Below are 16,305 nucleotides of genomic sequence, written 5' to 3' on the forward strand. Positions count from 1 at the left end.
AGCCACAGCGATTCCCAATCAGGAAGGCCGTTTCAGCGAACCCGGACGGAAAGCCAATCGTGTTTTAGAAGCTATCGTTTGCTTCATTTCAGTCTTTCTATTTCTGCCATTTCGGTGTTTGCAATTGACTGACAATAAAAGTGGTGACCAGGATGCGCGAGGCTTTCGTCCCCGCCGGAACTGACATGAGCATCAAAATCCGTGCCTTTCAGGCTCTTCTGGAGCAGTTTGGCGCAATTTTCGCAATTTTCATGCTTTTGGAGCAGCTTGGCGCAGGAAAATGGAATTGTATCAAAAAGGCGCAATATGCGCAGCTGTCTCACCCCTGTATTTTTATGGATTCCAGACTGCCTTCCATGCATGCATGCATGCATATAATACCGCAAGCACAATTTTACACTGGAAAAAAAAAAAAAAAGGGGGGGGTCCAATATGTAGTTCAGTTCGTCTAAAGGCAGCTCACCCACCAAGGCCACTGCTTGTGGACATAAATATTCACTGATAAAATGCCCGTACTTGTACGCGTTTGCTCTACACAAATATTTGGTACAAGTCTCAACATTCACCCCCATCCTGCCATTATCACACTTCAATTTGAACACTGTTCCAGTGGCATACCCAAGATTTGGACAAATGTGGCTACAGCCAAACACGACCATATCAAACCCATTTACATTGAATTGTTCTTTATATCGAACTATTCGAAGACACTGCATTTTTACTGTGTCTGGAAATAGCAAAACTACACTTACAACAAAAAATATCAGCGACAATTAAAGGGGTCCTGAAATACCTTCCGCCGATGCGTTGATGTACATGTAACCAAATAAAGCAATGTATTAGCAATCTCCTCCCGCAAGAATTTTGTTCAAGCGATGAGTATTAGCTGAGAAATCATAAATCAAAAACCGCGCATTATCGTCGCGCCGCGTTTCCTCCTCCTTTCAACTTACTCTCCGCTGTTAAAGGCGAGCGAGCCTTCCCTCCCATGATGCTGCGCTCCTCCGCGGTGACGTACTTCCGCTATTGCGCTTCTCACACAGCCGTCTGCTACGGGCAAGATTTGTTGACACCGTGAATCCCGCACTCAGCCCAAGCGAACGAAAAATCTGGCCCCATGTGTGCGGCGGCCTGGCCTTGCCCTTTCGCGGTGTACGTTGGTGCAGAACTTTGCTATCGGCGGCACGCGACTTTTTATCGGCGGCGAACTCGCAGCCGCACGGGGAGGATCGTGCGCTCGCTCCCTTGGATGCACAGCGCACTGTTTATCCAAAAAGCGCCGTATCAGATGTGGCCCCGCTGGTGCCGGGTCTTATTTTGTGGCGGTGGTAATTCCTGCCGGCGGCATGTGAAAAAGACATTTTAAACTGATACAGAACCCGTGCACAAAACGCCAGTTCAGCTTGGGGCGACGCGTGGTGGAGAGCGGCAACGTTGGCAAAACATGCTCCGGCCTCTGAGCTTTCTAGCGCTAGAACGAGCGCCATTTCTTTGACAATATCAAACATCGGTTGCCCTGGCAACAAGGCACAAACCGCTCTAGAAGTCAGTTACGGTTGCGTGATCCCGGTTCAGCTTGGGGCCCCACCTCGCGGCATATGCGCACTGCAGGCATACTACTCACTCCCATTTGGAAGTGCGAGATGCGTTTGGCATTACAGGAGGCGATTGTGTGTGTGTTGTGGACGCCTTTGTTTCACGATGAAATGCGACGTTGTGCTTCTGCGGGTGGATAGTGCTTCCCATGGTCTGGATTATCTTTCTCGAGCGGCGTACGACTCAACCTCGCATGGGGTATGTGCAGTGTGCGTGGCTAAAAGCCATCTCGGCTTGTGCGCCAGAGTTAAGTGACTTGCTGTTCGTCCCCGCAAACCGCGCGCGAGGTGAGTGCCGAATTTACGAGGGGCAGGAGGAGGCAACCCATCGTCTGTCAGTCGCGGTTCGAACTTGCAACGCATGTTGTGGCGTTGTGTTCGTTCGAAACACATCTCTGGATTGTTTGGAAGTTGAATAAAATGTATGCGTCAAACCCGGGCATTCGGCTCAGGGCGTTCTCTGCGATTGCAAGAAAGAAGTGCCACGGGGTTTCAACGCTTTCTTTATGGAACGTACTCAAGTAAGAGAATATCCATGTCGTGTTATGGCCGTGTTGCATTCAATACGAACGGTTAAGCGTTTGTTTACACTTGTTTCGTTTGTTGTAAAATGTCCAAGCACTCCGGCACTCCGCTGGCAGAGCAGCCGGCGAGCCGCCGCTGAGCAGACGACTCATCTCGTTGCCGGAAGTGCGTGAAAAAGCCGCCCAATAGCAGGATGTCTAGCTCCTGACGAACATCTGGGAATCGATGATGTAGACATGTGAAGATGGCGGCGTCCAAAAACACGAAGGAAAGGGTGAGAAAAAAACGACAAACTTTGTAACAAAAGTGTGAGCTTTCCGCTGCGCGTAAAAGAGTAATACTTGGCACAGATGGTGTTGACGACCCAATCTAACGATTGCGCTAGTCAATTTATTGTGCTCAAAACGCCTTTCAGGGCCCCTTTAATATATCGAACGAGAAATGCCACAGAAGTGCCCCCCCGCAAGGCTGGCTGTCCCGTGGGGTGGAAGTGAAATTCCACCGGCGCGCCATTCAAAGTGCCCGGCCATTCATGGGCAGTGGGAGGCCCTTTCCCTCCCCTCACCTCGCTCTCCCTATCGTGACTGCGCCATCACGCCATGTAGCGCGAGCTTTCGACAACCCCCCTTGCAAATAATGAGCCCGGTCCACCCGCCATGCTCGACATCTGGCCGGACTTGCCTTTTTTGTTAAGTGGCCTCTTTCGCACGGCGACACAGATCTGGTGTACCTCTGAGGGGTCATTCATGGACAGGGGCCGGAAGTCCAGGCCGGACCTGTACTCCCTGTAGAGCAGACGGGAAAGGGGAGGAGGGCAACTTTAACGCACTGCAGGAGGTCAATCCACAGAAACTTCCACTTGCAGAACAATGCTTTAGCTACAGACCTTGGGGACATTTCTGCTTTCTTAAGGAAGAATGCTCTTCGAAACAACCTTTTTTCATTTTGATTTGCTCTAGAGGTTTTGAAATGCGGATCGTACATTCTTCCTGCAGATTTCAAACATACCCTTAGTTTTACAAGGCTAAAGGTGGTCATGAAAATTGGGCATGGATGGGTCTAATGCCATTGCCAAGGCCGGCTTACACCTTCCTCAGATAGAAAAAAAAAAAAAAAAAAGTGGCATGCAGTCTGCTGTCAGGCAATTTAAAAAACAGTGGCCCACCGAATTTTGGTTTCACCTGCCCTTACAGAAGACATGCAAGATTGGAAAATGAAAGAGTGTCCCTGAAACGTGTTGGCACTTTTAGAACAGACCAAATGCACATCTCATTTCCCCCGCCACACAGGTGCAGCCCTAAAGGACGGCCCAGCCAAGCAGGAAGAGCGTGGGGCCAAGGGTCGCTCCCTGGGGGCTCCCCCACCTGATCATAGAGAGGAACTCCCAGTTGGGGTTGCCTGGGTCCACATTCATCCTCTCCCGCTTCTCCTCAATCTGGCAGAGCTGGCGGGCCCGCCGCTCCTCACGCTGCTTCTTGATCCGGTCCACCTCCTTGACCACGTTGGTGCGCCGCCGGCTGGAGGCGTTCAGATCCGAGGCGCTGCCGCCCCCGCTCGCAGGAGGACCCATCGACCGCTGGTTCTGTAGCTGCTGCTGCCGTGCGGTGGCCACTGAGTTGAGGCCGTCCTTCTCGGCCACTGAGGAAAGAGAAAGCGGCGGCAAATTCACATTTCGCCGCCGTAAAGAAGCGAGTGAAGACTAGAGGGGAGGCTCACGGGAGGACAGGATGCCAGTGGACCTGGCGGTGGGGAGGGGTGCGGGAGGGGGACCCATGGCGCGGTCGTGGCCGTTCTGCTGATGGAGTGGCGGCCGAGCCAAACTCCTCCGGTCCTGGATGGTGCCGGACTTGGCCGACGCCAGGGGCACCTGCGTGTGCCTGGGGAGCTGCGCAACAACAGGGAAGCGGGGAAGCCGCTCCGTTAGGATTTCAAACAGCAACTAATACAACCCAAGCCGGCGAGCTGTAGCCACCAGCCCACAAAGTAACCAAATAAATGCCAGCCGTGCGACTCACCTTTTTGACAGAGTTTCGGTTCACGTCCTGGAGTCCCGGGTTAAGCGCAAAGACTGTGCTGAACTCGAGCTGGGAGGCAATGGAAGAATATAAATCACCCGTCATCACCTAAACCACACACAATATTAAGCAGGTTAACACACCCCCTACAGTCCTACAAGACCCGGAACATATGCAGGAAGCCTTTTTTTAAAAACTTAATTTGATCTGATTTTGCAGTTACTTTAGCTTACCACATCTTTTGCTTGCACTATGCAGTGTATGCATTGCACTGGAGTTACAGCATCAGCAATAGTAACAAAGTACGGTGGCAAAATATTTAAGAACTCTGGTCTTCACCGTCAGAACACCAGTGACTTAAAACGTAGATGCACCAGCTCCGGGAGGGCTGCGACAGTGATATCGTTTCTTTGTTACTGACCACTGACTGAAAGCCACCGATAGCGCATAAACGAAGGGAACGTATCACTTCCTCCTCGACACTGAACCCAAGGTGCCGCCGGCCAAGTTAGTCGCACTGCTCGATGCACAGCCGCCACACAGGCCTCTTCAAACGGGTCAACATTACTTATTGACCTCCTTATTGACAAAAAATTGTCTGCTCTGAGAAGCCGTAGCTCAATGCAGTAGCTTCGCTGTGCCTGAGTCACTCCTAGCCAATCAGGGCTTGCTCAAAATGGACAAAACTTCAAAATACTGCCACAGTATTAACAAGCTGCAGCATCCTTCAGAACTCTTAAAGATGGTTGGGACATGCAAGCTTTTACTTATCTCAAAATTTTGCGCTATAAGGTTGAGTGGTTGTTAAAGCATGTTCAATTTGAACTTGCCAGATCTGCATTCATTTTTTGCATTTGAAATGTGAAGGCACTCAGAAGTGTAATGTGGGGGCTTATTAGATTTAAAGACTGGATTTTTTTTTTTTTGCCAATATTGGGCACGGTTAGAGCCTTTGCAATGACAAAGCAATTGTGACAGTTGCCCTTCCCCGGTTGTAACCGGAGGACAACACAAGAAATGGCCCCACAGTCACAAATACGCATTAGACAGTTCGGCACAACGCATTAAGACATAAGCATTCTGGGGAACTATGTGTTGGTGCATTCTCGCAAACTAGAGAAAAACCGGTGACAAAACAAATCGGTGCAGCAGTATCTCGGGGGGGGGGGGGGAAGACTTTAAAACAAGCTGGTGGAAAGGTTAAGCAGGTTCAAGAAACAAATTTAAAAACGACAGCCTCCACCTTCACAGCCTATTATTTTGCCCACAGGATGCTCAAAACAGAAACGCAGCCACGGTAGCAAAGAGTGCTACCACCACTAGGCAGGCAGAAACGTGCCAGTCTAGAGGGTGCAGTGCCCACCCACCTCCTTGCCCTTGGTCTCCCCCTTCTCGTACCACTCCGCCACTATGACCTGCTTGTCTGTGTCCATGCTCACCACGGTGGCCGAGTGGATGCGCCCTGCATCAGAGGAAGACAACACATGAACATCCATCCCCCACTCCTTCGTCAGACACTTAGCCGCTGCGAAGTAACAAGTGGTGGACAGGGTCAAACCATCCACAAGTGCCAGGCTAAGGGTGCGGTCCCTTAGTGTGTGGTGTAATTTCCAGAAAGGTGGGCTCAAGTGCAACGTGTTCCAAGATGTTGCACCGAGCTTCGAAACCTCCGGCCTTATTTCAGCTTTTGACGCAAAGGCTTTGACGTGTGCACTTCGAACAGCATTTGAACATTGCCCATTCTTTCTGTCCATGTCAACGCTCTTGAAAGATGCATTTAGTAACACAATGGCTGCAACTTTTGCCAAAGGAAACTAGTTGGCCTTGCCTGAACAGAAGAACAGGTCCCTGTGTACAGGCCCGTACACAACCAAGCAATACTCCCTGTTGTTCGGGAGTTGAATACAATTAGGACATGAAACTTCAGCTTCACTCAATTTTCGTGAATTGCAGATCAAAACGGATCACTCAGTAGGAGTCGCCATGAAAGACATACGAAAACCACATGGTATGAAAATCCCTGTCAATGGGACAGTGCCAAAAAGCACATTCACCCAGTTGCTGCACCAATTAGACTTCGGAGGTGACATACAACTTTGATTAATATGAAAAAATTTGAGGTGGAGTAAAACATTGTACCAGGACCGTTCTTTAATTTGGCTAAATATACAGGAAAGAAGAAAGGTGTGGAAAGGTCCTGGGTGCTTCTTCCTACACATGGAGCAATAACAAACGACACAGGTTGCAGGCTTGCAGAAGAAATAAGCTTTAATTATAGCTTAAAACCGTGCTTGTCCCTGCAATATGGCAACTAAGAAATGGCAATGGCACGAAAACTTGCAAGAAGCTAAAGTGGTTCACAGCAGCCCAAAGCCCCAGCCGCCAGGTATGTGGAGCCATCACTTTTGGTGGCTCTTGCATTAGTAAGACAACTAGCCCTGGCACCCACTTTTAAGAAGCATTACAATGTGCAGGCACTAAGGAACTGAGAGTCTGGCAACAAAAGGACTGCAACTGCATGTGGGCTATAAAGTTGCCAGACTAAAAAAAGTAGTGCCGTATTTACTCTCGTAATGAATGCACTCGCATAATGAACACACCCTCAACTTCAGTCGTCAAAATTGAGTTTTCCCAGCGCAATAAACGCACACCCATCTTTTCAACCCTGCAGTCCCACCAACGGCTGTAGTGTAGCTTTCCCTCTTCACTCGCTCCCACTGGTGATGATCAAGAAATGGCTCTAGGTTACATGCGCGGAATAAAGCGAACGAACACTTCGGCGTGGAGTCGTGGGACAGTGTCACAATGACGCTCAGCCGGCTGAGTCTGCTGAGCGTTTAGCCCTACTTTTTTTTGTGTGACAGTGTTACTTGCTTTTCTGCTCGTCTTGCAGGTTTCGTCGGCAATGGGCCGAAATGGCAGTTACACCGCCAGTTTAAAGTTAAAAGCTCTGGAGTGGAGGGGGGGGAGAGAGTTTTGCCACCTAAAGCAAAACTGAAGAGCAGACAATACGCCCTACAACGTTTTACCAGGTTCAATTGGCAATGACCCAACTTCTAAACCCTCTGTGACTGTGCCTATTTGCATGGAGCCCACATATCGACCCCAGGATTATGGCTAAAACAAGCTGCACATCCCAGGATTTGTAGCTAGTTTGAGCCGCAAAACCCAGAAAATTCCTACAGAGTGGAAGCATCATTTTCCAGTCTTCTGAATGGAGCAATGAATAGTCAGACCCACCCGTTGTTAAAGAATAGTCTTTATAGTCCATTTAAGAACCACCTTCAACGCTAACTTTTTCACTGCATAGAAGCCATACAGACAATACCTGCAGAGGCATTTAGAGCCACAAAAAAAAAAAAAAAAAAGTGGGGGGGGGGGGGGGGGGGGGGAGGGAAATAGCCAGAAAAGGCAGATTTACACACTGCGGCAGAGAGCTTCCCACGGCACAAAATACAAGTCCGCAAAATATTCAAAGGTCCAGAAAAGACTAGGCCTCATGGTCACGTGTTCGGACCGCCCCTCCAAGGCAACCCGAAATTACCGCCTTGAAGCGACAGCACCATGGAAAACAACTTTTCTCGTTCCTCCCTTGCAACAATAACATCCCCGCCATTGTTATTTTTCTTTGTGAAGAGGGAGACTCGTGCCAGCTTCCTTCCGTCCTTGAGGTGGAATACATTGCGCCGATTTTTTAGGTTTTCGAGATGGAGCGGGTGCAGAGAGAGAGAGAGAGACTCCTCGTCTTCGTCACGCAAAGGCGACAGCGCCAGAGCAGGTAAGGGAAGAATTGCAAGAGCGAAGGAAAAAACGCGAAGCGACGAGGGATGGGCGCTTTGCGCAATGCCGTCTCGCGAGGTACCTTCCAGACGCTGCGCGAATGGAGGCAGACGGTCAAAGCAAATACGTCAACGCGACGCGACGACAAAGGATGACGGGGCGAGGAGGAGGAGACGGGTCGTCCCAGCGTGGCGCGAGCTCCCCGATCCCCACGTGCCCGAGCGCTCTCCTAGCGTCGTCCAGCGTGTATGTGGCGTCCGTTCCGCCAGCCGTCGCCGCATCGTCATCCCGTTAATGAGCCGGGCGCCAGCAGATGCATTGTTAATGGCGGCGGCGCTTTATAAGTTACCACTTCCGCCTGCCTCCCCCCCTCTCCCAGTCCCCGTACCTCGCCGGTAAGATTGTGATGCAGCCAGGCGGCAAAGGGCGGCCGAGCTGGGAAACGAACTGCTTCGTAGGGCGAAAATGTCTCATTGGAAGGTGACCTTGCATGAACCCGGGGAAGGAGGCCAGAAGCGAAACGATGCATGCAAGGCGGGTTACGGATGCCATTAGCGATAAGCAGGGCCGATTAAGGTAAAGGGGATTAACTGCAGTGTCAACAGGTGGAGGTGTAAAAGGTATGCCCGTCACAACGGTACGCCACGATTCAGCCTCCAAAGTACGCAAGCAAACGAGTGCTTTGAGAAATGTTGCGACCAGTAGACACGCGAGCGCTCGAAGCAACGAACAGCTTACTGACCGGGCCCCAGGCTTCATAGAATTGTCATTTCACTTCAGGAACGAACGTCGCTGCTATCAATGCAGCACGCACACTTCGATCTACTCACCGGCGGAACGCTAGCAGCGCAGAATTCCGCTCAACTCGGCGATGTTCGTTTTTTATTCGAACAACGAAATTCGCGGAAGGGGCAATGAAGACGAAATACAAGTTTCATTTATTGAAAGACTTTCCGATAGCAATGGTACTGCCTATTTAATCGCAGACTTGGAACGAGTAATTCGGATAAAGAAAATCAGCAGTGGCTTAGCTCGGCCATGCCAGGATATGCGTAGCCTGAGCTGAAGTTCAGCTAGCTTATTCTTAGGTTTCCTGGTTGTCTAGGATTAGCCGATTATCGTGCTTACTGCTGCTAAAACGATTTCCAGTCCAGTCACTGCTCCTCGCGCATGCGCAGCACGGCTCTCCAGGAGCCACGCGAAACGGCCATCAAGCGGCTCCGGCGCACCGCCAGACTTTGCTACGGCGCAACGGAGGCGCACAGCTGGGCACGCGCCGGCGCTAGTGCGTCTGCCGCGGCTATGACGTCACTCCTCTCGAATGCGCAGACCGGCGAATGTGCAGACCCAATTCTCTACACTCCCGTACTCTAATTGGATCGGATATCCAATCCAATGCAATCCAATTTAATCCAATCCAATGCTCCTCGCGCTTGCGCAGCACAGCCCTTCAGGGTCTACGCGAAACTGCTCAACCTCGGCCAGTGTAGCTTACGCTACACAAACGCGGAGCAGTAGCGACTCCCCAGCCATTTTCCGGCGATTTCTCCATGACGTCACGGAATCTTGTACGAGCGATTGGCGGCCGCTGCCAAGAAACATGACCGGCGATCGTAGTGGGGCCGTTCCGCGTGAAGCTATCGCTTGAATGCCAACCCGCATGCAGTTAACACACTGGCAGTTATTGAGCGCTACAGTGACGTAATATGAGCCGGCACTGAAAAGAGATTTTAACACGAAAGTGTTTTATGCCAGGATGCACCATTTCACTGACGTCATATCCGTCACGGACATGACCCCAGCCATGGAGGAAAGAAAAGCTACCCCATGTTGCGACCGGGCGGGGGCACCCGATCCTTTCTTCGTGGCCTCCAACATACGATGGGTAGCGTGTATGGTGCGAGCGGCCAGCCGGTGTTGCAGTCGTGAAGAAGTCCAGAGCAGTAGGGTAACGTAACTGTTTACTTCATAGCGAGAGGTGAGCCGAAGCCAAAAAAAACATACAATGCCCCGACGGGCGAGGTTACAATACAGGACTAGAGCAGAGCGACCGCATGGATTCGCTGCTCAGGCAGGAATGATTTTCAACGTTTGTGCTGCCTCTATTTATACCCAAAAAACGCCCCCAAGAGTAACACGCCACGAAATCACAGACACGCACACACTCTGTCCATAGTTGGTGAGTCACCCATGGCTTCGTCCCACATGGCGTCCGAGAGGGGGGAGAGAGTGTCCTTGAAAGGTGCCGGGGTCGCGCTATCAACTGCTGATCGTGCCGATAGCGAAACGTCTGAGCCGGGAAGGTCAAGGCGACGCGCAGGTGCCTGAAGGGTGTGGCGAACGTCGTGGCTTTGCACGTGGAAGCTGATAGCTGCCGGAGGTGTGTTGCAAAGCGAGGTGACTGACCCGGCATGTCGAGACACGAAAGTATGATTCACCAACACGCGGGCGCACATGGTCGATTCCCACGTGGTCGCTGATGCGGGAAAACACGTGTTGCTGGCCGATTCGTAACACCCAGCACACCTTAGCCGAAGCGACCCGCCAGAAGAACGTCGCTCGCCAAGCACAGGCAAATCATGCCCAGCTGCAGATTTCGCTGCGCATTTCGCTTTCATGTTCTACCGATTCCTATGACAGGGGAATCAACCACAGATTAACATTTCTTGCGTCCTTTCAGTTTCATAGGTGGAACGGGGCGGAGCGAGTTAGAAAGGGCCGATTCTTTCAAACTGAACAAAGCTGTATTTTGTATTCATGGTTCCTTGAACGAAGGTGACTTCCGCAGAAACTCTACTGACAGAAGGGGAGCGCTGCCTGGCAAGTTTCTTCGCGTGGGCCACCTTAAATCAGGCCGTAGAAAAAATGCACGCGCGGCCGCCGTTCCCTGACGGCAGCGACAGGCGTCCGTCAACAGTCGCCGACGTCCGGGCTGCGTCGCACGCAGCCGAGGCACTAAACAATGCGCCCGTTGCGGGGGTCATTCACCCACATAAAAAAGCCCCGCCGCGGCGTCTTCGCTGCTCGTCACACGCATGTGCTAAATTATGCTTCTCAAAGAAGATAGTCCTTCCTGGGCTACTTGAACAGGAAAATTTTGGTCTGTCTGACTCGATTCAGCCAGCCGGCCGAAGTGAAACAAATGCCGCACAATAGTCATACTCGGAGTCAAGTGAACGGATGGTGGGGTTGCCTTGACCAGCTCAGAGAGGTGGACGCAGGAAAGCCACCGACATGCCAAACAGAACACATTTAATACACACTGGAAAAACCCAAGCGCAAACCACTCAAATCAATTGCACAAACCAGATAACAACCAAACCTCAAACTAAATATCCCTAAATGCAATTCAGAGCCAAACCCAAAAGGATCTACAATAAAGTTTCTAGATTACTAGTTCAGATACCCTCATCAACAAAACTACTAGTTGTGTCCTATGACAAGTGACCCTAATGGACTGGCCTACCCCGCAGTCGTCGGCGCTGACGTGTCGCACGCGTTGCGTGGCCGCGACTCAATGGTAGCCGTCCTCGTCTTGATTCTATGCCGGCATTCGATGCGCTCGGTCGTTCCTCGGACGGCATGGGCTCCGCGCGTCCTGAGGTGTCCTCAGTCTCTACCCCCTGGTAGCCGCTGGAGGTCCCAGGTAGTCTCGGCCCGAACGTAGCTCTTCGGAGCCGTTGAAGCGAAGGTCGACGGAGCGTAGAGGCTGGCCCTAGGTGCCCGACCGCCGCCGCTGGGGCCACGAAGACGCAGGTTCGTGGATGCCGCAGCCGATGCGAAGTCGGCCCGCTCCCGCCCAGGATTGGTGAGCATAGCAGTTGGACCAGCCACGTCCCCCTGGCTCGTTCCTTGAAGCTCACGTGCTCCTGCCGCATCCTGGTTTCTTGCCTCTCCCTCCCTGCTCCTTGTGCGCCCGGCTTTTAACAAACCCTTTGGGCTTGAACGCGGTGCACTCATTGGCTCCTTGCCTTTTTATGTCCATATATAGCCATCGCGCCACTGGTCTCCTGCGCGGCGTTCTCTAATTGGCCGACCAGTGCGCTGACATATTTGACCATGATGCCTCGGGGTTTCGGCGCTGGCGTTCGTTCATTGGTTATTTCCTTCAACGTGCACAACGTGCACGCTACCAACACAACACATACAACACTACATAGACGGGCTTCCAGGCACACCAAAGTGCTCACACTGCGACCAATACCCCAACAATGAACACACCCTCTGGACATGCCCAAACATACAAAGCACCCTGAGATCTTCCCTGCAACCAATTCCTGCCACAAAGCGCCCTCCTTGCTGGGAGGCATGGGTCACACCCCCTAAGGAGCTTGAAGAGCTCTACTGGACCACGCTGGTGCACCACGTTAAAAACACGCCAGGACTATAAATAGCCAGGACTATAGTCCCTGCGACCTAACCAAGAAGCCGAGCAGTCCTTTGGACAGAGGCTTCAAAATAAAGTTTATCTCTCTCTCTCTATCCTTGGGTGCAATTTCAGTTTCTTTGTTCCTTTTTTGCTTGGGGGGTTTGAAGCATCGGGAGTGCCCTTGACATATGACACAGCAAAATCTAAACGTGCAAGTCCGGTTTATATGTTCATACTTTTCAACATCGTTCTACAAGAACAGGAGATTGCGCAGATATAAGGCAGAAAATCAACACATGAGTGATATTTGGAGTTTCCCTTTATTCAAAATTTACGGGTGCTTGCTTTTTGCGATAGCAAATAAAACTGCAGAAAACCGTCGCCTGCTGTTACCCGCGCTCCCTTGCGGAATTCTCAAAAATCAACAGCAACGAAAGGTCCCACTAGATGGGTTTCGCGTTCCGCGAAACCCAGTAGGGTAACGTGGTTCTATAAACGCTGTAGTGGGGGGCCTCGATTCACGCGCGTCTCCGCCGTACGGCAGCGCTGGCATCGAGGCACGCAGCCTGGAGCAGTGGAACGCTGTAAATTTAAATTGACTTGATCAGACCTTTAGCGCGTTATCTTGGGACGAACGAGACGTGAGAGGAGCAGCATGAGAGGTGAGCGGCAAAGAGAAGGGATGCATTTACTTGCCAGGGGGGCCAGTCGACTATAGTCTTGCGTCGACATTTGCAACGAAGTAGCAGATACGCGGCCAATTTTTTTTGTTGCTATGTCACACCAACTTGTGCTGTAGCGATGCCTCCACATACAAGACGGGTGTAGATGCCCTTAATTACTATTTTAACGCCTGTGCTACATTAAAGATCCCTCCACTACGTAGCGTCGAGTGTAGTATCGGCACGTAAAACCCTTCAAATCTGAAAAATTCACGCGCTACAGGGACACTCACAAACTGACAGATGCCTTGCGCCATAGCCAGACAATGCATTCGAAGGCCTTCGAGAGGTAAAAAAAAAAAAAATCTGCAGGGCGGAAATACTGCTCGTGGGAAAGCGCGGGCGGTGCACAAGGTAGACTCGAAATCCGAGACCCGTAATCGACTGCCCTGCAGAAAACGCACAGTCCCAACGCGGTGCCCGCGGAAGCAAACACGACACGTTCCGCCTTGTTTACAACAGCGACCGCGGCCACTCGTTCAAAGACCTTGCCGCGGGGGGACAACCGTATATTTTGCAGCGCCGACGGCCGCTGCAACTCGCACGCAACCCGCGATCCCTGTGGCAAGAGTCGCTGCCTCCAGAGCGTGGGAATATTGCGTCCGCGCTCGTCCAGATTGACACGGCACGCAACGACTGCGGTCGGAAAAGGCACCGCGCGGCTTTGGACGTCCGTACCGCACGTCTGGACACGTGACCCGCCACGAGTGGGAGAGCGCGTTCTCGATAGCCGTGCCTCGTTGGTCCGCATCGCACGCAACAAACGACAGAAACGAAACCTCCAAGGAACTACGATAACCCGAGGAGAGCGTTATTACGAGGCGGGCCAGAAAAGGCGGTCACTGGTACGCACAATTTGGCTTTCGCGTCGCATACATGCGCGAGCGGCGGCTGCCGCGATGGGGAGCAGCAATTTTTCTTGGCGTTAAAACAGGCCTCCCCTATCTAATCATCCACGCAGACACCGCGATAAGTGCAGACTCTTTCCAGGCCGAAGGAAGCTTGTACAGCGAAGCCGTCATGTGCACGGGTCTGACCAAAATTTCGCGAGCCTATGGGGTTGCCTCGCCAAAGAATAGTAAGCACTAGCTTCAGAGCTAGTGCGAAATGCTCTGCAGCTCAGATCTTGCGCGGAAAAACGCTGAAACTGGCCGCTAGGACAACACCGGCATCACGCCGGGTTTCATTTACTCGAGGTTCACAATGAAAGTTGTAAACGTTACACAATTACCGTCGCCTGTCGGTAAGATGGCCGTCTACGGAGGGATAATGGTTACGTAACACGAATGGAACTCTACCGAAACGACTCCAAAACAAATTATACGCGAATCTTTTTAAAGGGATCAGTAGTAAGGCACCTTACATAGAATCAAAATAGCTGCCCACCAATACAGCTTCACTGATCTTCCGTCTTCACAGTAGTGGAAGCGCTATATTTCTTTTTAGGGGCGGAGCCCCTTCTGGGGCTGGGGCTGTTGGCGTCTCCTGTCGTCGTCGTAATCGTCGTATCATGTAGTCCCGGTACTAAAACACCCGGAAACTCATTTACGCGTACCGATAGAGAGAGAAAGAGAGAGAAAAACTATTTTGGAACCTGTGTCCAAAGGACTGCTCGGCTTCTTGGTCGGGTTACAGGGACTATGGTGCTGGCTATTGTCCTGACGCTTTTAATGCGGTTCACAAGTATGGTCCGATAGAGCTCTTCAAGCTCCTTAGGGGGTGTGACCCATGCCTCCCAGCAAGGAGGGCGCTTTGTGGCAGGAATTGGTTGCAGGGAAGATCTCAGGGGGCTTTGTCTGTTTGGGCATGTCCAGAGGGTTGGGGTATTGGCCGCAGCGTGAGCATTTTGGAGTGTCTGGAAGCCCGTCTACAAAGTTATGTGTTGCGTTGGTAGCGTGCCGGTTTGTGCTCGTCGAATGAAGACAGCATCAGGGCGGGCGAATTTTCTGGGGTAGGGGAGGGTGGTTCTCTGATGTCCCGTTAGTATCTTCTGCGAGTGTGATGCATTTCTCGGCGGTACTCTTTTGGGTCATAGAAGCGAGGCCATGGTTTGGGGTGCCCGGATCATAAGAGAGCAGCTCGGGCTAAGGCGTGGGCCTTCTCATTTCCCTTTACACCTGCGTGTCCAGGGACCCAGATCACAGTAGTATGAAGCTCGGGGTGGTTGCACATGATGCTGGCGAGTGTATAGCGCATGTAGGGGTACATGCGATTCTCTCGTAGATGGCGAATCGCAGATTTGCTGTCGCTATGACCAGTTTTGCTTGATCGTGGTGTGCTTCTATGGCATTGACAATAGCCTGAAGCGCCAGAGATGTCGATGGTGCGAGGGCATACTTGGCTACTGCGGAGAGGACGTCGCTACGAAAAGCTGTCGTTCCGATTTTGGAGTCTTGTACGCAGCGTCGGTGTAAATGACCGTAGTTCCTGGGGAAAATGTCTGCTTCAAAGACAAGAAACCTTTACAACAAAGCTGTATACCTCTGCCCCCCCCCCCCCCCCCCTTCCCCAACGGTTTCATTTCCGTTGGCAAAAACGTCAAGGCTCCAAGAATACACTTACACTGCATGCTTCGCCCCCTAGATAGCCCGGGATTTTTTTTTTTCCATTGCGCGAGCAGAGAACACTGCAATGCGCAAAAAACGCGGCTTTGCCGAGGCGGCGCTAGACGTTCTACAACACCTTGGCGCGTTATTGCAACTGAACCCCCGCCACGCGCACTGAAAAACGCGCCCGGTTTTGCGCGAGATACCAAGTGTTTCCGCAGCCGGAGAGTTGTGCAAAACACGAAGCCGGTCCTTGAGCCACGCAGCGGCGCGGTCGAAAATGACAGCCTCTCGCTCGTGCAGTGCCGCCGGGTTTTCGTAGTGGTAAAGCCCGCCGACGCTCCGTCCTTGGTTACGGAACGTAATAGGTTTTCGCGACCAAACAACAAAAGTGGGAGAGTTGCCCAGATCTTTTTGTTCCTTCCACGTTGACTGTCAAGCGTGCTACCCGAGAACAGCCGAGTAATAAGTACCACGAAATAAAAACCCGAAACATTTTCTAAAAAGTGGATTATCTACAGTCATTTTAATTTTAAAACAACCTGCACTTGTAACCTTGTGCCAGTAGCGACGTTTCTATTTTTTTTTACGACGCTTACTCAAGCAGCTGTGCATAATAAATTGAGCTGCGTAGCCAGCCAACCATACAAAAGCTGCGCCCAAGATACAAACCCGCAATATCGTCATTCACCTGCTTTTAATTCCATTCGCAACAAGAAAATAGATGGCGAGTCCAGCCCTCGCAAACGATGG

The 16,305-nt window shown here is 51.6% G+C and overlaps 1 protein-coding gene across 1 annotated transcript in view; it reads right to left on the reverse strand.

The window, feature by feature from the left end:
- The window catches only part of Klp10a (kinesin-like protein 10A), a 44,120-nt gene that overhangs the window by 13,604 nt on the left and 14,211 nt on the right, over positions 1 to 16,305 (reverse strand). Inside the window, exons 2-6 of the mRNA XM_077693031.1 lie at positions 5,503 to 5,597; positions 4,136 to 4,204; positions 3,837 to 4,005; positions 3,485 to 3,758; positions 2,802 to 2,905 (exon numbers count right to left, since the gene is read on the reverse strand). Coding sequence (XP_077549157.1) covers positions 2,802 to 2,905; positions 3,485 to 3,758; positions 3,837 to 4,005; positions 4,136 to 4,204; positions 5,503 to 5,597 — 711 coding nt within the window. The remainder of the gene's footprint in view (positions 1 to 2,801; positions 2,906 to 3,484; positions 3,759 to 3,836; positions 4,006 to 4,135; positions 4,205 to 5,502; positions 5,598 to 16,305) is intronic.

Source organism: Haemaphysalis longicornis, unplaced genomic scaffold (assembly GCF_048455015.1).
Source record: "Haemaphysalis longicornis isolate Haplotype H1 unplaced genomic scaffold, Haemaphysalis longicornis Haplotype H1 scaffold_12, whole genome shotgun sequence".
Taxonomy (NCBI): domain Eukaryota; kingdom Metazoa; phylum Arthropoda; class Arachnida; order Ixodida; family Ixodidae; genus Haemaphysalis; species Haemaphysalis longicornis.